At 45.8% G+C, this 27,544-nt stretch overlaps 1 protein-coding gene across 1 annotated transcript in view; it reads left to right on the top strand.

The window, feature by feature from the left end:
• The first annotated feature begins 1,112 nt into the window (after window positions 1-1,112).
• LOC119223134 (leucine-rich repeat-containing G-protein coupled receptor 6) overlaps window positions 1,113-27,544 on the top strand; it is a 33,819-nt gene continuing 7,387 nt past the window's right edge. The window contains exons 1-6 of the mRNA XM_037480253.2: window positions 1,113-1,731; window positions 14,765-14,836; window positions 21,142-21,213; window positions 22,984-23,055; window positions 26,529-26,744; window positions 26,876-26,947. Coding sequence (XP_037336150.2) covers window positions 1,511-1,731; window positions 14,765-14,836; window positions 21,142-21,213; window positions 22,984-23,055; window positions 26,529-26,744; window positions 26,876-26,947 — 725 coding nt within the window. The 5' untranslated portion in view covers window positions 1,113-1,510. The remainder of the gene's footprint in view (window positions 1,732-14,764; window positions 14,837-21,141; window positions 21,214-22,983; window positions 23,056-26,528; window positions 26,745-26,875; window positions 26,948-27,544) is intronic.

Below are 27,544 nucleotides of genomic sequence, written 5' to 3'. Positions count from 1 at the left end.
CATTGAAGTCCATGTAATAACTCTCTTAAAACATCAGCACAACGTGATTAATGAGGTGTTAATTAATGTTAACCTGTACTTTCAACATATTGGAATCATCAAAAAGTGTGCATTGCTATACTGTAATAGTATCTCCCTGTTTCCAGTACTGAACTATGTTGCCAGTTTGACTTGCTTTGATCTGTTAGAATAATTGAATGCATCATTAGGTGGTTACGTAACATCCTGTACTGAAAGTTGTACAGCATGTTGTGTAACATATGAAGCAAAGCGTCTAATTTTACAGTATTTCTATCTGACATTATATATATAGTACATATGTCTTCACGCAAAAGCAAGCAGATTAGATTTGGTTTAAATAAAGCGAGGTTGCATGAGTTTTCAAGCTACTCATTAGAAATTGCAGGGAAACACACTGACTATAAAATACAGATCGGCTTTAGCTTTAGGCAGCAGACACAAATCCACACTCTTCTCTCTACAGACCAGTGTGTGTGTGTGTGTCGATGTGAAACTGATATGTGAACTTCTTTGCGGCGGTCACCCATAAGCTTTTTATTTTCTATGGGTGACCCGTGTGCGTGTGTGTGGTTTTTGCGTGTGTGTGGTTTTTGCGTGTGTGCGATCGCGGCATTCCAGCAGCAGAAACCTGAGAAGGTGTGACTTACGAGACATTGGATTTGGCTCTTTCTGGGGACTGAGGGGTGCTGAAGTGTCAGAATTCCAATTTCCTCCAAACAGTTCGAGTCACACACTCTCACCCTCTGCATCCCTCTCACAGAGCCAAACAGTCAGCCTTATCCCTCAGAGACTTACTTTTCATCCTTTCTCATCCAGCTTTAAACACTCAATTCCTTCACAATTCCTTCTTTCTTATCACGTCGGGCTTTCAGGAAAAGTAAAACGAGGGGAAAGGAGAAGAGGGAGAAAGAGAGGGAAGAGTTTGAGGATGACTGGTCCCTCCTACTTTACAGAGATGCTCCAGCCCATCCCTAAATTGCGGACCAATGAGGGTGGCTCATTCACAACTCATGCGCTCGTTCTACAATAGGTAAGGAGAGAGAGAGAGAGAGAGAGAGAGAGAGCAAAATATATATATACAAGGAGTGAGAGAGAGAGAGGGGGAGAGAGGTACTGTGTTTGTGGGAGAAAAGAGAGCAAGAAAGGACAAGGCACAGTGAGAGGGAAGACCCAAGACGTTACAAGAACCCCTGGGGATGAAGTGGTGACTGAGAGATATATATATATATATATATATATATAGAGAGAGAGAGAGAGAGAGATGAGGAGGTAGAAGTTGTGACAGGCACCGATTGGCAGTGTGGACAACCTCCACGGGAGAACAAGGAACGCAGCAGGCACAGAGCCAGGGGCCGAGGACTTTTTTGAAAAGCAAAGAAATATTGAAACCTCCTCACTTGATCAAAAGCTGCCTCTTTGAAACATCCCAGAGTGTCACAAGACGGACATCTCCAAGGGGTCCGAGTTGAAGGCAGGTGGACAGCCAGACATGCTGCTGGCGCTGGTGTTTTTATGTGTGGCTGGAGGAGTTTGGGGGTCCGCCCCCGGAGTGTGGGGGTACGGACGGATGCAGGAGAGACAGGGGCCGGCGGCGGTGGCGTGCCCGTCCCCGTGCCAGTGTGAGGAAGACGGGATCTTTGTCATGGTGGACTGCTCGGAGTTGGGACTATCATCTGTACCGAGCAGCCTCAGCCCTCTCACCACATACCTGTGAGTACCACATGCTCCCGTTCTGGGACGTCTTCGCGCGTTGTCTTGTCCCCGGTCCCTCTAACCTTTCCAGCTGCGGGCCTTTCTATCTCTCCTGGCCCGTTGACTCGGCCCTAATCATGCTTTCCTGGTGTTTTCTGCTCTTTGTTGAACTGCAAACCTTCAAAAGGGACCCCAAAAAGCGACTAGTTGGGATTTCTTTTTTTAAAGAAGATTGAAGAAGATGTAGGCGCCTCAGAAACAGACGGGGGCAACATGTGTGTGCTGACTACTATATGGCGAAATGACTGGACCACTTCTTTCAGTATCAGGTTTCCGTGCGGCAACTGGAGACCCAGCGTGAGTTTGTGAGTGTCGGTATGCATTTGTGTACACTTTGTGTGTTTGTGTGTGTGTGCAAAACTCAGATGTCTAAATGTGTCTGAAAGTTTAATGGCCATTTCATGTCCATTTTTTTATAGCTCAATTTAATTTGATACAAAAATGGTCAAAGTTATTGTTTTGGCATAAATTGTGCAAGTAAAATACATGTTTTTTTGTTTTATTTTTGCTTGTTGACCTGACAAAATTCACTTTTTTAAAGCACTTTCTCTTTCAGTCCATTAATTGATTCATGGCAATGTCGTTGAAAGTGGCAAACTGTAAATACAATTACAATGTTTACATATGAATAAATATTACCACAAGGAATTTCAGGAATTAGGCCCAATTCAACTGTCAATGAGATCCCTTTTAGAATTATATCATGCAAAAGACAGCCGTTTTGAGAATGTTTCTTACCCAGCTGTGGCTTGAAGCCAAATCTTTCAAATATCTTCACGGAGTAATCCTCTGAGGACAGATCAGAGACACTTTGTGATACCTGATATCGAAATGATAGAAGTCAAAACCAGAAAACACGGTGCCGTAGAGCAATTGCTCACTAGGGGCTCTACAAGTATTACACCAGAATTGGAAGAATTGGATTCAGATGGAGGGAGGACAGACTCATGTGAGACTACTTGCGTGATGCCCGACTCTGCCTGTGGGAGCTTGTGATGACCACATTTGCACCGTATTCTTCATGAGATAAAAAACACATGTCGAGTTCGTAGAAGTGAAATACCATCCAGGAGTCCCTCTACCTATGAGAACATCGGTGGGGTTGGCCCAACAGATATACATACAAGCACACTCATTCCCTACAAACACATGGGTAATTGCTCATTTCCCCCTCGTTACCTAACAGTGGAACTGGACCAATTAGTGAGTTTGAGGGCTGACTTAGAGTAAGATAAATAAACTCAGAGACCAACTGCACATGCCCACACGCCCAGTGGCACCAGACCACTCACACACACACACACACACACACTCACTCACACAACTTCAAAAAAAAAGGGAATGTGGGACAGCATGAGAGATGCCGCAACAAATTAAGATAAGGGAATCACAGATTTCTCTTGTGCCTTGCTGATAAAAATCATCAAACAAAAACATAGCAGCCTCCCATTCCTTACCCAGCCCACAAGTTCTCTCATCCACACACACACACACACACACACACACACACACGGGCGCGCACACACACCTACATGATCCCAAACGGAGCACAGGAGACTACAGTTTCTCATTTCGTCCAAGAGTATGAAAGGTTACAACAGCAGAGGGCCGGTCCAAACCCCTCCAGGGTCTGTCCAACTGTCCGGCACGCCCCGCTGTGCTGTGGAGGCTGGATTAGCCTTTTAGCACATACTGAAGGCTGTCGAGGTCACAGGGATTTGCTTGGGAACAGTCCACATTATAAACCACATCCACGCAACGCTGTGAAAGTGTATGACATCATTCACCCGTGTCACCCGAGCTCTCTTCAAAGTGAGCTCAACCGCTCATAGTGGCCCGAGAGGGCAATCCAGGCTGTGCATGAATCACTCCACTTTGTAGTCGTCGTTTTTCCCTGCACATTTGGACGACCCCACTCCATAAAGGCAGGTACTGTTAACGTGAAACAAATGAAAGAAAAGCAATCGCATTTACCACACTGAGGCCAACACAGGTTGACTCTGCAATTGGGATGTGACTGTTCAGAGGCGAAGGTGTCCGGGCAGCTGTGAGCAGAAGTGGGGGGAGAGATTTATGGCAAGCATCGTTTCCGTGGGCCACTCGTGAAATGAGCTGTCATGTGAGACGCTACGAAAGATCTCTTTGATATCACATTGGAGAAGAAAAAGGGTGCCCAAGGGTGTGTGTGTGTGTCTGTGTCAATGTGTGTTGAGTTTTGGGAACACTCCATGTAGTGTGTACATCGGAGACCGGTGCTGTTTTATGCGTCGCTGCAAGTGAGGGACCTGGTCATATGAGAGGGCTTCACAGTGAGTACGTGTCCGTCACAAATGTTAGATGGGAGCGTATTAATGAGTCAGCCGTTCCTTTGATAGACATACAGTATACTGTAGGCCGCACATTGGGCAATATTCAATCCTATGTGGATTATACCGTGCGGGACTGGTCATACTGTTTTGCGGTAGAGGCGAGCTTGGTGAACTTCTAACGGTGTTTTAGCACAGGTCAAGAAACACATCTTGTTCAATACTAGCCAGAGGAAAAGTAAGGCGTGCGTATGTGTGTGTGTGTGTGTGGCGTGCAAAGACCACCCAGACAGTTGAGGTTTGTTTTTTAGAAAGTGCAGGTAAAGCAAGTGTAAGAAAAATGGAGGGAGGGAAGATGAGGAAGAGGCGTGAAAATTGACGAGGACAAAGGAGAGAATTAGAAATTGATGGCAAAGAAATGGGATTTGAAAGATTTTGAATACTGTAGGTTAAGCAAGCATGCACATGCACAACGTACAGGCGCCCACGCACAAACACACCCACCCACACACACACACACACACACACACACACACACACACACACACACACACACACACACAAAGGGCACAACATCCTGCCCCTTTATGGTGGCTGGGACTATAACAGTTGTGTGCGTGTCATTTAGCCATTATGTTGATGGAATGATTCCTATCACAAGCAACCGGGGGTCACACTGTAAACATCGTGTCTGAGAGAGAAAGATAGGGAGAAAGAAAGGGAGAATATGTAAGGAAAGAAAAAAGTTACCAAAATAAGTGTAGGGTTCTCTATTTAGCAACTATCAGCTCCAGCATCAGTGACCTGGCTCCAGACGTCTATGGCAGCCCCCCCCCTCCCCTTGCCTCAACTAAACTATACTGCCCTCCTTGTGTGACTCTATATCTGTCCTTCGTCCCGCACCTATTATCATTTGCTCACCTGTTCCCGCTGGGCCGTCTCATAGAACGTCTAGAACAAAAATAGATACATGAAGTGCGTGAGGGTGTGCGTTTGTATGTGTGTGTGTGTGTGTGTGTGTGTGTGTGTGTGTGTGTGTGTTTCTTCAAAGCAGGTGTTGAAGCTGGTTATGCAGCGCTACACGTTAATGTTTAATTGAGGATATGCGATGTGCTTTGATGAAATCTAAATGAATGCATACAGCTCATGGCAGCGCATACAAGTCAAGGGTGTGTACCCAAGCATGGTAAATGTTTTTCAACGTGTGTGTGTGTGTGTTTTTGCATGACAGAGTGTAGGTGTGTGTGTGTGTGCGTGTGTGTGTGTGTGTGTGCATGACGGTGAAGGGAGGAGGTGCTTTGGCTACAAGCCAACTAACAGGCAGTTGTGATCAGAGTTTGGGAGGAGAGGTAGAGGAAAAAACAAAAAGGAGGAGAGCATTAATATTCGGGATGGACGATGTAGATATTGTATTATGGAAATTGTATTAACATCATGATATGACACTCGATATTGTCTTTGGACATTGAATTATAGTGGATGATATTAAGTGTTCTGTCTTCCTGGTTTTAAGAACGCATTATAGTCGTGAGGTAATTACTAGAACTTACCAAACCGTTCAAGACATTCACTTTCGCCTTTACTCAATTAGTCATTAAATGTATTTATCAAACATCTGAATGGGTAAATATTTTTGAAAGCACCACTGTATAAAACTGTAAAATCGTAACAATAGTGATAATAAAGTACTTGGTAAAATATATATATTTTGATATTAGATTTTCTCTGTTTACATACTGTGTCACAAAGTTGATCGATTGACAAATGATTTCCTTTCACAAATCCTTCCCTTACTACTTTGTTTGCCTCAGGTGTCCATTCCTCAGCTCGCTCTTAGATTCCCTGGAGGCCCAGTGGTGAACAGAGAAGCAGAAACCCCCCCCCCCCCACTTCAGCCGGCTACAAAAGTGATATTTATGGCAGCAGGGTGTTGGAGAAAAGGGATGGTCAGTTAGCGCTGGATAGTGCAGCAGGTTGCGGTTTCCTCACAGCAAGTTGGGAGGCTTTCAAATGTCGCCCAGGGACAGACGGCAGGTAGGCAGGTACAGGACAACAATGGAAACAATGACGGATCCCTCAGGAGTGGCCGGCAGAGAAGACACAGGGGCCATAGTGTGCTGCACCGCACCATATCCTGTCCTTTAGAAAAAAGAAGAAAGCAATCGTGACACAAGATCTTAAAGGGAACTCGGGTGGAGGAGGTGGACTTTGGGGAACTAAAGTGCAGAATGTATTTAGAAAGTATACACAGTGCACAGCATGCATGTGGATTAACCACCGCTGTGGCTGGTGTTGGTTGGGGACAGACTTGAGGCGACCAACTGTAAATGTAAATTTGTATTTTTTTTGGTGTCGCAGCAGCGTGACACAGGACCTAGGAATGTGCTCGGTGTGATGGGTGGTTGAGGAGTGAAGGGCTGCTTCTGACTGAGACGATTCAGAATTCCTGCAAAGCCCAGATTCCAACTCAGCCCCTTCCCAACCCTGGGGATCCATGGGAATGCTTGTGTGTTGTGTGTGTGTGTGTGTGTGTGTGTGTGCATGAATCTGTGCAAGGGCACTGGCCCGCTCTTTTCCATTACAGAGAAGGCATTGTCCAATCCCGCGCCAGGCCTCGACAAATGTCCCTAACTGTTCAAGAGCGCGCACTTGCATTTGTGCATCCATGACCTGCAACTTTCCAAGCTGTCATTTGTGTCCGATTTTGTGCCTATGGTTGGATACAAAATAGACTTAACTACTTATTTTTTTGTTTGTATATAGGTCTTCAGGGGTAAAACACCTTTTACTTCTTAAAAGAAGCAGATTAAACAGAATTTAGGATTTGATGTCTCCACACTGCAAAAAGACGCAGTTTGCCGCAAACAGTTGTTTTATTCAAAATGATTTGGAAATGCATGCTTGAGCTCACAAAAGTATCAAGCTCTAGATACGAACAAGGATGTTTACATACATTGAGTGGGGGGACATAGCTGTCTTGGTTCCCACTTTTTTCCGATATGGTTCAGTCCGTCTCTGTTCATGTTTGGCTGGCACTGCGCAGGTCATGACTAGTAAGTAGTGATACTTTATGGCCTTTCGCAACAGCGTAAACACCCACACACACCGCACACACACATACACACATACACACAAGAACCCACGAGACCCCCATGTGCACATTGAACACAAGGAAATACTGCACAAATATGGATGTCTGCACACACGTGCAACATCAAAGCATCAGTCAGTGCAGTGCTGATGCAGGGATGCTGGCAGGGATAAAATTGGGAAAATCGACCACCGAAATGGGAGTTATGGGCGGAATTAAGTTACATTTTACAGATATATTTTAGAATCAGATCGTGAAGTCGTGGTCCAGAGTGAACAGGGAAGTCCAGAAAGTGGAAGGTTGGAGGAAGGAAAAAGAAGGTAGATGAATAAAGCTGAAGAGATGGCTCTCCAGGATTTATGGAGTTGAACTCATCTGAGTGGAGGAAAAGTAGCCAGGTCACAATATGGAAAAAGGTAATAGTACAATTCAAGACTTCACAGGTGTATTTCCCATCTGCTGTAAAGAGTGGCTGGAGGGCAGCAAAAGAGGAAATCTGGAGATTTTACATGCATGGCAAAAGGCCAAACTAAATCTCTTTAAACCAGCAGCCGCCATATGTCCCCATGGGGTAAGATTTCATCAGGTGACCTGATCTAAGTTTAAGTCTCGATGTTGTCCGTGCCCACTGTTAAATAAATGGCACAGACGAGCTGATCATCTGTGAAGACAGCAGTAAAGGGGGAGTGAGCCAGCAGTGGATTTGAGCGATCCTCTGACTAGATCCGGTGTCCTCCTGTTTCTGCCATTCAACCAAGTGAAGTCATAATAGAGCCTGACACTAATACTCATCGGGTTTCATGCACCGTTGTATCCACCGCTGAGAATCTTCCTTGAATCAGTGTTCAGGAAAGGACATCTCTGTAAGAGATACCTTTTCAGGATGTGTGGAAAAGTGGTGAAATTTGTAACCCCTTTTCCACACATCTTAACCATTATGTTTAGGATATTTCTGTGGCAAAGTGGTTGTCATATGCTCAGGAACGATTTCCTTCCTGTGCCATAACCTAGTCATCTTCGATCTGTGAGAAAACCAAACAAGCAGTCATGTGAAAAACATATATGTAAGCCAGACCAAGCAATACATGCCAAAATAACAGATTAGTGGACTGTGGACAGGCCTGTGAATGCCTTTCGTTCCCAAAGTTATGTCCCACCAACAACAGCTGCCTGTCAGCCCTGTCCACATGTTGCAGGCAGTTGTATGTTGTGTAGAGCCGACTGTTCCGACACTTCCTGTTCCATTACTGAAGTGCTTGACCTTTCACCCCCACCATTCTCAGTCTCATGACACGGTTTTTGTGGGAGGACGGGAAGCGGACATAGAGTGCGCGTATGTACGTGTGCGTGTGTGTGTGTGTGTGTGTATGTGTGTGTGCGCAGTATATTAGGGTATGCATGAGTCACACAGGGCATTCAAATGTTTCCCATGCTTCAGACTAAACAGCCGCTTTCGCCACCCAGACAATCGCCACTTCCCCAAAACCGCAGCGAGATGCAAATAGCACGAAACATGGAGAGACAAAAAACACAGATGCATCTCCCTTCTTCTGTCTTCTTATCTCCTCGTCTCTCCTCCTCCCTCCCTCGCTGTTCTTTTGTGGCCGAGTCCTCTCCGTAGCCCTCCTTATCCAGGTGAAAGACTTCTCCTCGCCCCCTCTCCCTTGCTCTTTGTGCCCCGTGAATGAGAGAAAGAGAGAATAAGAGAGGGAAAGATAAAGAGAGACTGCCTTCTGACACAAAGGGCAGTGTACCCCTCCCAGGAAGTCTGGGAGGAAGAAAAAAAAAACACATCTTTAGAGGAAGGAGGAGGGGAGGACAGCATTGCACCCTCCTTCCTGACTCTTTGTGTGTGTGTGTGTGTGTGTGTGCATTCCCGTGTGTGTGTGTGTGTGTGTGTGTGTGCAAGCTGTGTGACCACGAGAGAAACTGAATGCCAAAGCAGTCAGTCTATTCAAAAAGAAAAGGCTAACACACTTAGACCTCACCCTCACACAGACACACACACACACACACACACACCTACACACACAGATTCTGGCCTCTCTCTCCCTCACACACACACACACACACACACAAAAACGTTTAGGCCCTCTTTAAGGCGGCGCCCGAGCATTGACTACCAGTTGCATTGTGTGGAATAAAAGATCCTCTTTCATCGTGGCCTTAACTGTTTCACAGCACTAAGCGGAGAGGATCAGACCGGCTGAATCCGACTGAAGACATTACTGTCAGTTACTGTAAAAGACAGCCAAGGTGTGGCTCCAATGCACAACTCCTGCCCTTTGGGCAAGGCTTTGGTTGTTGATTTCCCCGAAAAGATCCATAACTCTAATGTTCCTAAAGGGTAAGCCGCCTTCAAAGGTGCAGAGCTTACTGCCATTATTTGCTGTTTATTTGGTAAGAGTCTCCAGCTGAGCGAGTGAGAAAGGGATTGGAAGGGAGGCAAGAAGAAAGAGAGAAAGCAGAAAGGAAGTGAGAGGGAAGACCTTGGGGCAAGGCTCTTGTAAAGTGATTGAGACAGAGAGACAGAGAGAGAGAGAGAGAGAGAGAGAGAGAGAGAGTCATGAAACACATTGTTCTGAAGGGAAACAATGAAAGCCCTGTTTGTTTGCCTTTTATGCGTTTCTCGTGAACTGTACCTGCACGTTATTGATGTTTCATCAACTGCGTTCAAGTTTTTCTTTTGCATTTTTTTTTTTTTTTAACTTTTAATTAGTGGAAAAGTATCGACTCATCTCCCCTTGCATCGCTCTGTTTGACGGACACATTTCACCGTTGATGACATAAAGAAACACCTGACTGCTGATTGCATCTGACTCCCTCTCAGGGTATATTCACTCCTCAGGGTGGTCCGTCATTCATGCCACAAAAGCCACCCGGAGCCTGGAGTGTGCATGTGTGTGTGTGTGTGTGTGTGTGTGTGTCTCTGAACGTATACGGTTGTGTCTTTCATATGATGTGGTCGTTTTAAAAAGAAACAACTAAATCAACCAACTCTTGTCAGCTCTCAGTTAGAAAATTGGCTACAACGGCTAGCTAGGGGCACATTCACACTCACACACACACACACACACACACACACACACACACACACACACACACACACACACACACACACACACACACACACACACCGCCCTTGATTACAGAGCAGATAACACACTTCAGTAGTTCTGTTGACGGCAAAGAGGAAATATAATAAATCACAGTATTGTAACTACCCGACTGTGAAACCCCATGCTCCATTTGAAATTTGAAACAGAGATGGGGAGTGAGCGTGAGCGATAGAGTGGCACAAGAGAGAGGGAGAGAAAGGGTTGATGAATGGAAATGTACCTCTGTTTCTTCATGCTTCCGTTCCCCTCCTTAACACAGGCTCCTCGCCTTGGTTACTCTATCAAACACAGCATCAACTAGTACAATATCCAGTTCTTTACCTTTATTCCCGTGCCAAACCTTCCTCTCTTACATTCACATGCACACAAGCGTATGCGCTCCCACTCTTTAGAGAGCAAAGGATAAACAATCTATCAGATCTATCAGAGAACATTGTGTATCTGCAAATCACGGAACCACCGGAGGAATGGGAATGGAAAAATGTCCATTTTCTTCGTACTCTTCCAATTGCTGCAATACCGTCACACACACACACACACACACACACACACACACACACACACACACACACACACACACACACACACACACACCAGTGTGCTTAAACACACTAAATGACATGCAGGCACATGAAAATGTAATTCCTCTCCTGGGAAACAGAGAGGGATCACGGGGGGGCTTTGTGCGGCATTCTGCTGTTTGAGAGCACAGCGGGATAAAACGAACAGTTAAGAGGCACATTTGGAATTGTGTTTGTTGAGGGATGAGCACGGGTCTCCACGTCTGCAAGCCCTGCTCAGAACACTGCTCAGTAGTCTTTAGTTCATCATTCAGCAGCAGACGGAGATCTGAGGGGAGGAGATGACCCGTGGGCCTCTGTCGGCTGAGAGATGTTTTGTCCTGGGAGCAATATCTGGCTGCTTTCTTGACGCCGCGATGGCCAAGATGGGGAAGGATGGTTCCCCGCGGAATACTCGCATGAGAAAAATAAAGAAAAGAAAACCACAGTAACTTCCACTCTGTCGCTCACGCTCACACGGGCAGACCGGCGCAGCAATCTGTTTTTTCGGGGGCCCTGGCAGCGCTCGCGTATGATGTGGTGACAGCGCGACCAGGGACCGTAGCCACCGCATCTGCAGGCTCACTCCAAAACAATAGGGGTGTGAAAATAAGCGACAGGCATCTTACCGCACACGCCGCAGTCACCTATAAACTGGAAAGACATAGTTCACCGTGCGCACAGACAGATACGGACACACAAACTCCCTCTTTCTCTCCCTCCCCCCCCCCCCCTCTCTCTCTCTCTCTCTCACACACACACACACACACATTAGAGGTGCCCATAAAATGGGGACACAGAAACCACAATTCTAATTTTGAGACTCCCATGCACTGCAGAGCCTGCAAAATTACTCATTTCTTTTGCGGCCGTTTATTTGCGCTGAAAATATCCGTACGACGCAGCGCCAGCCTACACAATGCACATGTGGTAGTCATCAATCATAATTATCATGGTTTAAAAAAGCCACAGCTGTTATTTGATTTTAAAAACAAGCCATAACGCAGCGCCTTCCAATGATACGTCAAGTTGTCAGAGGAGGCCTTGGCCTGCTAAGCACAAATGTCTCTCTCTCTCTCTCTCTCTCTCTCTCTCTCTCCCCGGCTTCCCAATGAGCTTGTTGGAGAGCACGGCAGAGCTGAGCTGCATTCAACCCTTCCCCATGACTCACCCTTGTGTGTCTTTATTTTTAAACATTTTCTCTGCTCGTTGCTGCGTGTTTATTCTGTCTAAGTGAGACGGCGGGGTTATGGACTTCACACGTTTATGACTTATTAAATCAGAACCAGATAATGGAGAGTCGTCTGCGTTCTCGGGGCGCATCACCCAGGAGCTAGGTGATGTGTGTGGGTGTCTATGCGCGGGAGTGCATGTGAGGGTGTTGCGATGCTTTAACGATTCCCACCAATGAGAATGATTTTTTCTTCAGAATATCAGCACACTGACAATAAATAGAAGTACGGTGTGTTTGTGTATTGTTCATGAGGTTCCCTGAGGTAATCGCGTGCCTCGTGTGTCATTACACGTGACGTCACCCAGCCTTGATTATGTCAATTGGTCACTGCTTGCAGTGTCATCTCAATGACAACCTGACTTTAATCAAGCAGTAACGCACTACACTCAGCATTACACTCAAGGTTGCATTCATCCCCAAATTACCGGCTTGTGCAGATTGAGCCAAAAACGGGAAAAACTTAGTAAATAATTCACATGACATCACCACAGTGCTTTTCCCGAGAGGGAGACCCGAGTTCAACAATACTGTGAGGAAATAGAGTGATGAATTACACAGCAGTTGTTGATTTGCTTACGTTTCTGAATCATAGTATTCGTTGCGTTTTAAGGTAATTCATTATGCTGCATTACATTTTCAGGACTGGTGATATGCACTTAAAAGACCATTTGAAATGTGTCTTTCACTCGTTACTGCAATCATTTAACCAAAATCTCATTGAATGAGATGATTTTATGGACATAACAAACATGGCAAACTGCCGATACTGCAGCATGCGTGTCCTTAACATACCAAACCTTGCATCATTCCCTCTGGCTTTTGGTCTCCTTCTTTTTGTTTATTGGCCCATTGCTACCTTTTATGGTGCATCACCCCCACCAGCTGTCAATGTGCATTACTAATCTCCGCAGCATACAGTTAATGTGTATAATGCCGCTCCCGTGCTTGTGGGGGAAATCACAGAACTGGCTGTGAGTGTGACAATGGATAAGCCCTCGGGTTTGAGGGGCTGTATTTTCGGGGATCCGATGTGGCCAGCACGTTAAAACCTGCTCCATGGCAATGAGGTCAATTTTACTACTAAGTAAATGCCAGATTTTGGTTTTCCAGAGATTTTTGTGGCGGAATATCTGCACACAATATTGAAAAAACACAGAGACATGCTCTACAAAACAAAATTGAGGCCAGCAATTGTGATGTGGAGCATTGATGATAACATTAGAGAAGCAACATTTTCATCCCAAAGTTGATAGAAAGCATCCAACCTGCCAATTAGTCCTGGAACCCGATAAACACCTTGAACCCCTCTATCTGTAGTCAGACCTCCCAGGAAGGGGCATGTGTAACAGGAAATTCCCAGGAAAGGAGAAGAACGTGCCAAAAATAAGAATGTTTTCATACGGAAGATATCAAATGACAGCAGAGGTTGCATTCGGTAATTATCTGACCGGAAAGAATCTTCCTGTAAAAGGACACAGTTAACGTCGCGAGCTCATCACATGGTGAGACCTCACTCAAAGTCATCGGGGGGGGGGGGAGGGGGGAGGAATCCACACCCTGACCGCCCCATGTTAAATGTTTTCCTCGGTGTGTTGGTGTATGGCGTTCTGTCTTGTCAAAAGTGCTAAATGACGGGCTGCTCAATTATCCAAATTGGTGAAGCCGAATATTACCCTGCAGATATTCTCCCACATGAATACGGATCACGCTCGCGTCAGCTCGCCCGACTTGACAAACAAACAGCAAGTGTGTCAAAACGCCGCAAAGGGCTTCTGAGAGCACAGTTTACACTCGCTCGCCCGGTGGTCTGGCTTTATGAGCAATGGTTAGTGTCATTCGCACACAGACGCACGCACATTCAAGGCCCAATCCCGAGGACCCTCGCGAGACCCCCATGGGCCGTGAAAGCGAAGGAGGGGGGTGACGTAGAACCTTCTTGCTTTCATTGCTTTCATCAAAGCGACGACCTGACGTGACCGAGGCCACCGAGGTTATGCGTGTTTTCTACCGGAGGCTGACACATCAGTCCACATACTGTCCCTAGTGTAATTTTTTTTTTTTTTAAAGTGGGTAAAATCTGTGTGCATAAGGAGTATGAGTGTGCATAGATGTATCAGAGCATCCTGCGCCTCTCCCTCTTTGACCGCAACGCAGCTGCGTCAACACTCACCCCTCAGCATACCGTCTCATTCACTGTGTGTGTGTGTGTGTGTGTGTGTGTCACAGAGGCAGAGAAATGGAGTGTGTCTACGTTACGGCCATGAACAAAAGGAGAAGGAAACGATCTCTAGAGAAACCTGGCGAAGAAAAGAAAGAGGAGAGAGATAGATAGATACAAAGGGAGGTGGAGGGGTCAGCTCTGAGAGAAGGTAGAGTGAGACATCTGGAAAAGAGAAACGAGTCACTGGGACGAGAAGGAAATTACAACTGCCCAACTATGAATCATTGGGGAAAACTTCTCCTCTACATCTTTCTCTCCTCCCTCTCGTTCTCCAAAATCTCTACCTAACCTTCTAACCTCTCTCTGCATTCTACTCCCCAGACTTGATGATTAATCGCCATGTGAAACCCAGGTTTTAAACATTTTTAATTGTACATGCCCTGACCCCACAAAAGTAACATTGATTAGGTATACATGTATTGATACTTTCATGCTCATATTTCCCCTTTTCTCTCTCTAGGGATCTCAGCATGAACAACATCAGCGAGATCCAGCCCAGAGCCTTCCACCGACTGCACCTGCTATCGGAATTGTGAGTACAAAAATCATTCAACTCGACTCATCATTCAATTGATAAAACTCCATCACCACAGCTCACACATGAACAGAAACAGATATTCCCTGAGCCGTTTTACACGCACGTACGTAGTGATGGGGATTGATGAGTCTGGCCTGCCTGTGATCTCCCCTACCAGGAAACTGCCTGCAGCAATGCACCAGTAGATCCGGGGCTGGCTTCACAAAGCAGGGAGGATAATATAGGCCTGGTGTTCACCCAGAGAGGGAATATATGGTGGTTAAAAGTGTTTAAAGAGCAGGTCCAATGCTAAAAATCCAACATTCTTGCGCCCCCCCCCCCCCCCCCCCGCGGATATAATTAATTAATGAAATGCCAAAACATGAATATTTTGAATTTCCTCATCTTCGAATCAAACAATGTGCACATGAAAATGAAAACCGGATGGTCAGCACACGACAAAGAAGAAGGTCTTGGTTCCATCGTCACCGGGCTGATGAAAGCACAACGACTTTGAGAAAAACCTTCCGGTCGACTTGGCCGGTATCTGATCTGACCACTCAGCAGAACTCAGCTAAGTCTCGGTTTGACAAAAGGCTGCCCAAAGATACGGCCCCAGGGTGTGAATGTGTGAATGCGTGTGTGTGTGTGTGTGTGTATGTCAGCCTTCACCTGATTCTTTTACTTCTGAAGCCTGCAGTGTTTGTGCAGGTCTGCTTGGGGTGTTTGAACAGTCTCCTGTTTTCTTTGTTAATTCTTGCAGCTGCAGTCCGCGATGCATGAGCTAATCGTGGTGAAAGTAAAAGGTTGGCTGGATAGCCGTTCACCACGAGTCTGAGCTGTGTAGAGCGAAGCCGGACACCTTGAAGTTAGCGAATAAAATTCAAGACATGATTTATTGTTGTGCATCAAATTGATCTCAACTTTTGCTGTTGTAAAAACGGTTATATACTGCTGATGGCCTAATAATCGGAACCATACAGCGCAGAGTGATGCGGAACATGGATGCTGACATTTTCCTTCATTGGGGAAAAAGGGGGTGGGGGTCTTGGATCTGCACTGTTTGTCCAGAGACAATCCTCCCAGTGTTTTACAACCCCCGCTGATCGCGCTCCCCCTGTATCGCTCTTGTGTCCTGACACTTTATGGAGACGTTGTGTTGCTTTGTAACTCTTCCAAGGAGGATGTTCCTGCCCTAAAGCCAAATTGTTGTGGCCTGCTGACCATTTCTGGAAATATTGCTGAAACGATGATGATGTTCCAAGGCGAGGGCGCAGCCCATTTCTGAAATCCACTCCTGTCCTCTTGTCTAGGGACGAAGCATAGCAGGTTATGGTAAACACATTATGATGGCAACAAGTTTATGGCACTCAGAAAAACAAACCTGAGCTCTAGACACAGTCGGTTTGAGAGCGAGATCGTTTGATGTGTGTCCACAGCACTTGTTGGTAGCACGGGGAGAACCAAGGGCCAGACATGTTGTGACTGGCAGTGATAAATTGTTTGATGTTCGGCTCTACTTCCCTGTCTGCACTCCTTCACTTTATCTCCCTCCTCGCCAATTAATTTCTACAGCCCCCATCTCCATTTTACTGCAGGCTATGGCAAGCTGTAGACGCCGCCTTTGATAGTTTTTCTACCTTTTTTTTTCTCCCCTCTCACTTTTTCTCTCCACATTCTTACAAAACAAGACAAATCTGCTCATGGCAAGAAGTCCAGGTTTCATCCTGTTTTGACACTGTGGGGAGGAGGAGGAGGAGGAAGGACATACGGTGTCCTTTTAAGGCACAGCTCGTAAACCTAAACTGCCTCTTTTAAATCCTCGCATAACTCTCACTTCTATCGTATCAAAGTGCACACAGTTAATCCTTCTGAACCTCAATTGAGGTCATTAAACTTATTCACAAAAGCATATAGCAATCTCCATTTACCTAATTGGGACAGTGATAACAAGAGGTGTAATTACCCTACCCCTCCCTTCTATTGACCCCAGACACCTCTCGTTAAGTCGTCATTTAGCACTTTGATCGGTGAATCTACTCCCATAAACAAACCTGCAAGCAACTGTCCTCCAGCAGACGTCATGTCTATGGATTAATGAGAGGGCAACATTGCTGACTACAGACTGTGAGACTGGTTACTCATCCACTAACTTATCAAAGACTTCCTCTATTAAAATGTTCTCCTTTAATATCAAAGATACACTAATTGACACATGACCTAATTTAAACTCGTCAGACGGTGTTTTAAAGGATATTGTCAGCCTTAAAAGCCCTTCCTGAAAAAGGCAATGACGGCACGGTCCAGCTATCGTGTGTATCAGAGTCCCTCTGTATTTTCTTTTGAATGCCATCATCATCAGCCGTTTGGATCAGGTCTCTGGAAGACACCTTATCATTGTCTGAATCCTCACTCACCTCCATATGCAGAGGTGCTAACTCCTGTTATCGGTCCAAAGCTGAAACTCTGGAATGTTCTCTCTGACTGTTGAATCGGTTTAATCCAAGTTTTATAGGCCAACGGTGGCCTTCTGCACCGCAGAGCTGTGTGTCGTTGGAGTATTATGTAGCTGTAGGTTGAGGGTTTACACTATTGACTTTGCCTTTGAACGTTGCCAACATTGGGTTTTGTCTGCTTGTCTCTGTCTCTTTTTCTCTCTCACACCAACGCACACATTCACTGTTTTCCACATGTTCATATTTTACTCCAGTAATTTCAAAGGTTAACGCCAGGTTAAGTGGTTGACCCTCGGGGTCGACCACCTGAACAAAAAAAGGGAGGGTATCATTTCTATTGACGGAACACGGGTGAAAAGGGTCATACATGCATATGTACTTATGGACACACCCGTTACAAACACTATGCCACCCGCTCTCTGACAATAAGTGTGACAGGGGAGTCCAGGGACAGGAGTGAGGGAGGACTCCCAAGAGAGCACTTCCAAAATGAAAGAACTTTATTGAAAGGGGGAACGCAGAGATACCTGCAGCACACACTCACCAACAAAGACTAACAAGGGACACACATGGGCTCGAATTGTCAAATTTGCTGAGGAAGGTTTTTTAACTGAGGGAAATGACGTAGCAGACACAGTGGCAATACACCGGGGCAGGAAGTGATGTTAACCCAGGGACACAAGAGGCAGGAAACTACAAAATAAAACAGGAAAAGAAGCCGCACCGTGACAGTAAGACCTGTTTATCGCCGCGTTCTTCTTTTGTCATCCAACGCCATCAGCCATCCTGCTGGGACGCTGTCGTTATGGCGTCCTATCACTGAGCCCACAATACGAGGCTGCCTATTAATGCAATAGGACATGGCGATGCATTGGATAATCAGCGGGTAGAATGCTTTAGTGATGCCAGACCAGGCATCACAGCAGGGTGGTCTCACCTTTGTCAAGCCCCACTTCTCTCCCATTCCCTTTCAACTGCACACCAGTCTCTGTTATTTTTTCTATGAATCACGTCAATTGAGCTGAATTATACTGAGATGGAATTTTCTATCAAGCCGGTCCAGGGGCCAAGAAAAATTCCAACCATCCCCAAATCAAATTAAAATAAAAAAAACAGTCGGAGCCACAGGTTGACAAGAGCAAGGCGCCCTTCATGTGAATGAGATTGATGTGGAATAACTAGGAGACGGAGTGCGGAACATTTACTCGTAGTTATATTTTTACACGCACACACACACACACACACACACACACACACACACACAAATATCATGGAAACAGTTGGTCAACAGCAACTGCCGGTGTTCGGTTTACGTCTATCAAGAACGTCTGAACATTTCTTTACTTTTTCAATATCCATCTTCACTTTCGACATAATTATCCATTTGACGAATGAAGTCGGCAAAAAGAAATGATTCCACTCTAATGCTGTTTTGGCTCCAGTGGTGTGGCTAATAGAGAAGGGCTGGTTGGCAGTAGGATGTGCCAATCATACCATGGCCTTAACTCCAATGTTTGTTTTCTAAATTTTCCCCCACAGAGGACTTTTATTTTTGTATATTTAGTGCCACCTATTTTTGTTTTTCCAATGGCTCTGTAACTAATCATTGCGTTTGAACAGGAACCAGAAGAAGGTACTTGAAACTTTTGGACTGGAGCCAGGACCTCAGAAAGTCCTAGTGAAACATTGTTACGCCCTCCTCTAAAGTGAGGATACCGTAACTCGCCGTCACACGTGAGCTGGTCACCGGGAGGGTGAGGTGAAGTAAAAACAGTGTGCGCACAATCAGGACAACCAAAAACACCGTACCGTTCAAACCAGGTTTATTTTGAACTATAATACGGTAGTGGGGGAAAAGGGGCTGAGCGGAACCAAAGCAAAGAAATGAATGAAAAAGACCCCTAATCTACCTAGTCTAAACACAAGTTTGTTAAACTCTCTAAAAAGTACAGGTGGGTGGTCCGCCCAGATCTTACCTAGTGTGTATAGACAGAGGTTTATCTACGGGTAGTATGTAAACCCCAGGGTCTCTTACCTACACACTCCCATTGTGCGGTCCCCTTTTCCCTGGGACAAACAAAACAAAGAAACTGAATAGGACAGACAACGTGATAGCAGAATAACAAAAATAACTTAACCTTCACTAGTTCAAGTGACCCAATATATACATACACCAAAACAAACAGAAATGTCACTTGAACGCCGCTCAAAACAATTGTTCGGTTGCAAAAAGTTGTTTCCCGACAGTCCTTCCGCTCTCTCTCTCCAACCGCTCTCCTCTTCTTGTCTACTCCGACCTCCTTTTAAGCCTCTGCATCCTGCCGTTGATTGGCTGTGGTTGAGGGTCATTAGTGGCTGCAGGTGGGAGCTGGCAGGGGAGATTATTGGCTGGGGGGGTGTGTCAGAACACCTGTGGGAACAAAAAATCAAAACATACACACACCCCCTCCCACCAACAGGCCGAGGCACGTAACAAACATGTACCTCAAAGTAGCTTTCGAAATGGTCTCCAGTGACTAGCTTAATGCAGGAAATTTGACATTTTATCTTCTTTATCTTGAAATAGGGATGAACATTAGAAAGTTTGATGTCAAAGAGCAGCAGTCCCTGCTGACCAACTCTGTCATATGTGTCTTCCATGCAGGAAATCTGTATTAAGACCTTGTGTGATGCAGTCATAGTGTGTTTGAAATAGTTTTTTTCCACTGTGGCTTGAGATGCATGACTAAAGATCACCTCAATAGCTTGGATAAAGATCAATCCATCTTGTATTCTGGTAAGGCAATGTTGGTATGTATCTACGTGTATGTGCGGGCTTGTGCTTGTGTTGATAAATAAAAGATCTAAACTGGGCCGAGTGTGAGATTTGGCAGGCTTTGGAGGGGTTGTGTGGTTTGCCACTGCACAGTAATAGGACTGAGACATGTTGACATGAATATCAGATGTCAGAGGGGGTTTGCTGAGAGCTCCCGTCCATTACCATCTGGATGATGGTGGCTTGGAAAGACAGACAGAGTGCTATATCAATATTTCAATATTCAGACACTGATGGAGCAGCTCAGCCGGAGGCAGGATGCATGAGATTCAAATGTCAGGCAAATGTCACCTGTAGAGCAACGGTGTGAGCAGGAGCATGCCAATGAGGGACTTTTAACTTGTCTGTGTGTGTTTAATAAAAGTGGGTGGTCTTGAGCTGTGAAGGCCAAATATGTGTAAAACCGAGCTTCCAGCTTATGACCTTGAGAGTCACTGTGTTGGGCTGAATGTTATTTATTTGGACATCTTATACACACTCACAAATGCCCATTAGGTGCTGTGTTTGATAAACAGACTGATTGGATTGCTTACGTGAATGTGTGTGGTTTCTCTCCCTCGCTGTCGTCAAGGCCCCTAATTTAACTCAAGGACTCAAACAGCACATGCATCCACGCTACATGTGCTCATGTGTGCATGTGTACTATTCACCATACCACACACACACACACACACACACACACTTGCATGCGCACAAGCAAATATACTTTCAGGCTGCACTGGGTGACCCAGTCTCTGTCTCATTCAGTTCGGTCTTTACTCACTCATCAGAGCTCCGAGGATTGGTTAAGGTTTCAGAGTGTGCTCTGGGCCAATAATAACCACATTGAAGGGAATCAAATATTGTTATTTGCATACTGCCCCTACAGTAACCCCAGAGCAGGAACTCAAGAATGAAGTCATACAGCTCAATCCAAAAAACGTAACATAAAAAAAGAGGCAAAGCTTCTCTTATGAGACTTGTAAATTGTTCTCGTCTATGTGCTTGAATATCATTTTTCACTTGTACAATTTGTTTTCCCCTTGTTGATCTGCGTGTTTCTCTCCTAGGCGTATCTCAGGGAATCAGCTGAGGTATATCTCAAGCCAAGCTCTCCAGGGCCTCCACAACCTCAAAGTTCTGTAAGTAACCTTATCCACTCTCCCACCCTACTGCTCTCTGGTGGTTTGGTCCACATCCCAGGTGCGTTGTTCTACTATTGCATTATGGGGTGATAGAGTGTGCTCCTGCCTCGAATAAAACACACCGGCCACGCATCATTAACTGTAGTTAAAGTTTATGGGCTGGTTCCTTCATTCTCAAACAAGCCCTGTTTCAGTTGTAGGCAAGCACACACACCTACAAACACACACACACACACACACACACACACACACACACACACACACACACACACAGGTGTAATGCAGGGACCTCCCAGTTACACCACCCACTGAGATTACAGCAAGTGACAAAAGAAAAAAGAATAACACTTTAAAAATCCTTTCAAAGCTGTTCTTTTAACACCCCATTTCTCCAAGTGAGTTGGTAGCCTTATGATCCATGGCCACCAACTGTTAGCGCTGCAGTGAAGTATTAAATCACGTAGAAAGTGCAGAGCAACCATAAAAACCCAGGCATTTTCTGACTTGGGACCCCTGCATACAATGAGTTACTGCCTTATTTCTGCTGGGCGAGAGACCAGTGTGTTATGGAGTTGTTCATGTTTCATAGATAATCAATTCCTCTTAGACCCTCGCTGAGAAGTTTGAGAAGCTCTGCCACGGAAAATAAACTTAACTAGAGAATTGTGGTTTGTAAATTGAGGTAATCTGGGGGATTACCGGGCACATCGTTTTTCACCTTGTGTTGCGAAATTCACCGATACAGAACGAAGTGAATCAACCATGAATCCTCCTGTTATTATGTAATTTACTGCAGAAGGACAATCATGTCCTGGATACACATTTATGCTTCGCACTATAACATCCTTTTTAAACTCTGGAAGGCCTCTTTGTCCACAGAGCAGCTGAGCGGTGGATTTCCTTCCTCAGTATATTATATTTAGGTAAAGTCAGGCTGTCACAAATGGAGCGCTGACCTTGTGTAGGAGAACTTCAAGCTGACTTCCTGCTGACTCACACGCACCAACACACACACACACACACACACAGGGTCATGAACCTAGAGTGGAGTACAAGCTCCCCCTAGGGAATTTCTTTGAAACAGGAAAAGGCTCAATTTGATGTATTTATCATGGCATCATTGTCCCAGCGGAAACATTCCCCCGATCCTCTGAACGTTTTTATCTACGTTGAAACATTGATTGTAACGAAGACAACACACAACACTTAATATATATAAATACATCTTCAGACACCCAGTCATTCAGATACCAAAAACTTTATGTATGTATTTGGCAGTCAAAGTTATATACAAAGAAAAGAAAACTTAGATTTGTATAATACCTTCACTGCAAGCGAAGACTTTTAACTGTGGCACGGTGGCTCGCGGAGTCACAACGAAGCACCGTGATGCCACAATGGAAGCAAAATGCTGCTGCTGAGAGGGACACACTGGAAGCTGATGTCAAGACCACTGGGCACGATAAAAGCTATAAAGAAAGAGGGAGAGAGAGGAAAGAGAGAGGGGTTTTGTTTGCTCGCCACTTCCTCCTCGCGTTTTACCCCATTCTTCTGAGGATGACATCAGCAGCCCACCCAAGGAGCTTCTCTTTCTCTTTTCTTCTTCCCCTCATTCCCTGCTTCTCCTCGAGCTTTCGCCGGCCCTTTCCCTTCTGCGTCAGATTTCCCCATGATGGAATTATTTGTTCTGCTTGAGGTGCCCTCACACACACTCTATCACTTATAGAGCTATTACCTACAGCTAAATAATCTCTGTGTGTCTTTCAGAATGATACAAAACAACCAATTGGAGAGACTTCCTGATGATGCACCATGGGACCTACCCAACCTACTATCCCTGTGAGTCTCTCCTTCTTACACACACAAACACACGCACACACACACACACACACACACTAATTATGTTACTCTACCTCATCTAGCAGGGAATGAAACATCCCCCGGGCCACCCACCCACACAGCTCAGCTCTGACCACAGTGCAGGTAGAGAGCACTGCTACCATGTTACAGACCATACCCCAACAGTTGTGCACTGTACTGCCTGACAGTAGGAGTCACAGCCTGAATGTGTCAGGTCAGTTCATGGTAGCATCTGGAAGCCATGAGGGAAACAGCAGACACTGCGGGCCAGGGAGAGCATCTTCAATGAGCTGTGAAACAACCCCAGTTTTCCATCAATTCCCCCCCCCCCCCACCCCCCCTCCCTTCCTCGTCCGCTACTCTCCTCCGTCCTTCTCCCACCACCCACACTGTTATCCCCCTCCGGCTAATGAGAGTGTTTGGTGGCATAATTGTCTCATCTGCGGGGTCAGTGTACATGTGCGTGTGTGAGTGCGCGTGCGTGTGTGTGTGTGTGTGTGTGTCTCAGCGCGAGTGTTTGGCCGGATGCATATGGACCACCTCATCTGTAACTCCTCAAGCCTGCCCGTCTCTCCCAGCTCTGTACCGCACACATACTCCACATCCCTGCTTTCCAAATGAATAATTCTCTATAAATACCCGTGAAAACCATTTCCTTCAACACACAGACACACGCTCATATTGCTCGAGTTGTAAAAAAAAGCAGCACATGTAACTCTTCTAGCCCCCAAAACGCATCCCCGTCTGGCTCTGCCTCAACACAGCCACCGTCCCGCGAGCACAGATACCTGTCGCAAATATTACAGAATTACCTCACTATTGAAGCTGACGTGATCAATATGCATAACCATTAAGTTCCACCGTCAAGAGAATTTGATGCCAATGTTAAAAACGAGGCAGCAAATGGAAAGCTTGGTAACAGCTGGGTGAATACAGTGTCCACCTCAGCCTCCAATGTCGGTAAAACACACTAAAACAAAGAGGTGATGGGCAGCTTCTTCTGTTTCCCCTCAAATTATTTGTTTCTTTTCTCCGGACTCATGGCATTGCGTCTCTACTGCGGGTACAGCAATGTGTTTGACAGCTTTGGGGGTTTGCCGGAGATTGCTTCCATCCAGCTTTTCCAAATAGACAATTCGCATAAAAATATGTGGATGGAAACATGGTGTAATAAGAGCAGCGTAGGTCATTTAACAATTACCCAATACAGGCGTAGTGACTGTGTGGTCGACGGCGGATGTGCTCCAAGCAGACAGGTGTTGGCAACCGGAGCGGAATAGAAATGGACAATTAAGTCGTCTGGGAGTAGTTAATGAACAATGTAGGTTTCAGTTTGTATGTTAAATAATGAAAAATACGTTCGTGCTGCGGAACAAGAAAAACAAAACAAAGACTAGTCGACAATCTTTGCAAACAAATGCATCAGTCTAACTGAAATGAACAACATTGATTTATTTTAAGGTAAGGTATGTACTTAGCAACTAAAAAAATAACCTAATTATTTCTAAAATAAATTAACGGCTACTAAAATGTAATGATCCTGACAGCCCTACACACAGGCAACCACTATGGCCCAGTTTACCTTTGCGTATGTTGTATGAATTGGGATTGGGATTGTAACTTGTAGTTTTTGTGTGTTTGCACAAGCAAGTGTGTGGTCTCTCTATTTCCCCACATCGGGATGCTCTCAAGTAATGAAACGCACACACGCACATGGACACAGAACCGACACACGCAGAGCCAGGGTACAGAGACGCACCTTGTCATTACAGTAATGATAAGCCCAGCGCACAAAGATTACTGAAAAGGCTTTGGAGAGAGAAGCTTGTCGGCGCCTCTCACTGACATAAAACCCGCCAGGTAAAAAGAAAGAGAGACAGATCAAAGCTTTTAAATCGGCATAAATGTGTAAAGGAGGCTTTGATCTAAAATAAATCACACTCTTGATCAGACACAAAACCTTCGGCGAACTGAAGCAGATTCCAGAGGTCTGTCCGACTGTTGTTGTTGTTGTTTGGGTCGTGACCCACAGGTCATGCAGCTTGATCACCACTGATGAGTTCCACAAGCCATGTCTTTTATGGATTTGACTCAGGGGTAGTGAAACAAGCTCCTTCAAGTTCCTTGTTATATAAATTGTTGGCCATCTGGAGAATTGAACTGGGAGGCATATCCACAGAACTCCTGGATCATTTAAGAGAACTTTCTGTTTCTGTCTACATTTCTCTTTCCCTTTAATCGCGCCTCATACTTTGATGTGATAGACAGGAAATAGTTCCTGCTTTATTGGCTTCTGTGGAACATTCCTGGTTCGGTCTGGACCTTCTGGAGACCTGGCAGGTCCACCCAGAGGAGCAATTATTATTTTCCCCCGAAGAAGAAAACAGAACGTTGAAGGGTCTTCCGTAGCTTTCATCCTGCGAGTTGGGTCAGGGGACAAACAATGTCCGCACGATAAACAAGAGAAGATGTTCAGCACCATGGAAATTGTGTGCTCAGGTAGACGAGATGAACATTTGTATGCCGGAGAGTGTTTCCCTGTGTATGAGACGCTGCCGGTGTATACAGTTCTCTTTATTTCCTGGGGGGGGGGGGGATCCAAGGGTTGAGCGTTCAAATTCAGAATTGACTTTGATGACGCTATTTTTTTTGGTGAAGCCTCGGGGGCGGGGGGGGGGGGGGGGGGGAGGAGGCTGAGGAGGAGCCGTGGCTCCAGAATCAAAGAACCACAGCAGAAGATGGATAAGAGAGGATGTTTGAAAGGCAAACAAGAGTCAAAGAGTGAAACGCAAAGGGGTCTGCGGCGGCTGGGAGAGCATGAATGAAGATGTAAGGAATCAAATTTGGGTCGTTAGAGGGGCCAGAGGGAGTAAACGGAGATTAATGAATGAGTGTGAAGGGCCAAAGAAAGAAGAATAGCGGGAGGAAGTGGTCTCAGCTTGTCAACTGTGCCCCGAGGGGACCATTCATCACTATGGACAGTGTGTATGCCTGTGTGCATTTACGTGTGTGTGTGTGTGTGTGGGGGGGGGTCACAGTCCACACTTGGACTGTGCTTCTGGGTTGACGATGAAGATGAAGATGGGTCCGAAACTGTTCCTCTTTCCCCTTTTCCAGGCATTTGTGGAAGTCCGCAGGCGCAGCGTAATTAGAAAGAGGTAGAATTAAACACGCCTTTCCCAACTGTTCATGCACGTTTGGGCTTTTCTCCTCTCACATTTCGCACATGTCTGTGCTGGTGGAGCTACACTTGGCTTATTTCCATCATAACGGAGCAGCAAAGATGAAAGAAGGAGAATAAAAGATGTGTAATTCTCATAATACCCTTCCTGTTAGCCAATGTGTTTCATTGCCACAGCATGCAACCACTAATTCATGCACAGGCATGGTTGCACATAAGCAAACAAACTGCTTCAACTTGGTGATTACACTCAGATCCTCTCACCCTGCAGGCGTCTGGATGCTAACCTGTTGTCTGAGGTTCCTGCCGGGGCCTTTCGAGGGGTTCGCTCCTTGAGACACTTGTGGCTGGACGACAACTCCCTCACAGAGATCCCGAGGGCGGCCCTGGACTCTCTGCCCTCCCTGCAGGCCATGACGCTGGCCCTCAACCAGATCACACACATCCCAGACCAAGCGTTCACCAACCTCTCCGCCCTTGTCGTTCTGTAAGTGACGTCTTGATTTGTTTACTTGAAACATTTCCGGGGTCTGTGTTTCTCATCGTGCCGGGGAAAATCGCCATCACCGCGACAGTCATTTCAGAGTAATAAAAGCACATTTGTGGCCGTTTTCCCAGGCATCTCCATAACAACCACATCCAGAGCATGGGGGCGAGATGTTTTGAAGGTTTAACCAGTCTGGAGACCTTGTGAGTATCACACACATGATCACAGACACACAGGTCAATGTGCACATGCTATTTGGATAGAGGTTACTATTGAAAGTCAAACCCACACACACACACGCACACACACACACACGCACGCACACACACATTGTTTTCATTCCCCCAAACAGAGAAACGACAAGTATCCACGTTGATTCTGAATAGTTGTCTTTCAATCACAATCCACAGATATATGACAACCGTCCTTTGATAGAACCTCATGAAAGTAAAAAAAAACACCAACCAATTTCTTTAGCAGCGCTGAGGTGAAATGTGGCGCAGCCTGTCTACAGGAGAGTTGTTGGATCTTATAAGTGCCGTAGCTTCGATAACTAGATGGCAACCGCACGCCAAAATGGAAACCACAGGAAACTGACAGCCCTCTGCCAGAGGTGTAGGAATAAAGCGAAAGAAATGCAGACACTGCAAACGGTGTCTCGTGCAACATTCACGGTGGTCTGGTGACAACAGTTTCTGGCATGCCGCTTAACAACCTGTTGAAATGTAAAGAATCATGCGTTCCGTTTTATGAGCACGTGTGCGGGCACATGCGTGTGTGCTTATCTGCGCAAGTACTTC

Source organism: Pungitius pungitius, chromosome 1 (genome assembly GCF_949316345.1).
Source record: "Pungitius pungitius chromosome 1, fPunPun2.1, whole genome shotgun sequence".
NCBI classification, from domain to species: domain Eukaryota; kingdom Metazoa; phylum Chordata; class Actinopteri; order Perciformes; family Gasterosteidae; genus Pungitius; species Pungitius pungitius.
This window is presented reverse-complemented; position numbering and strand designations above follow the sequence as displayed.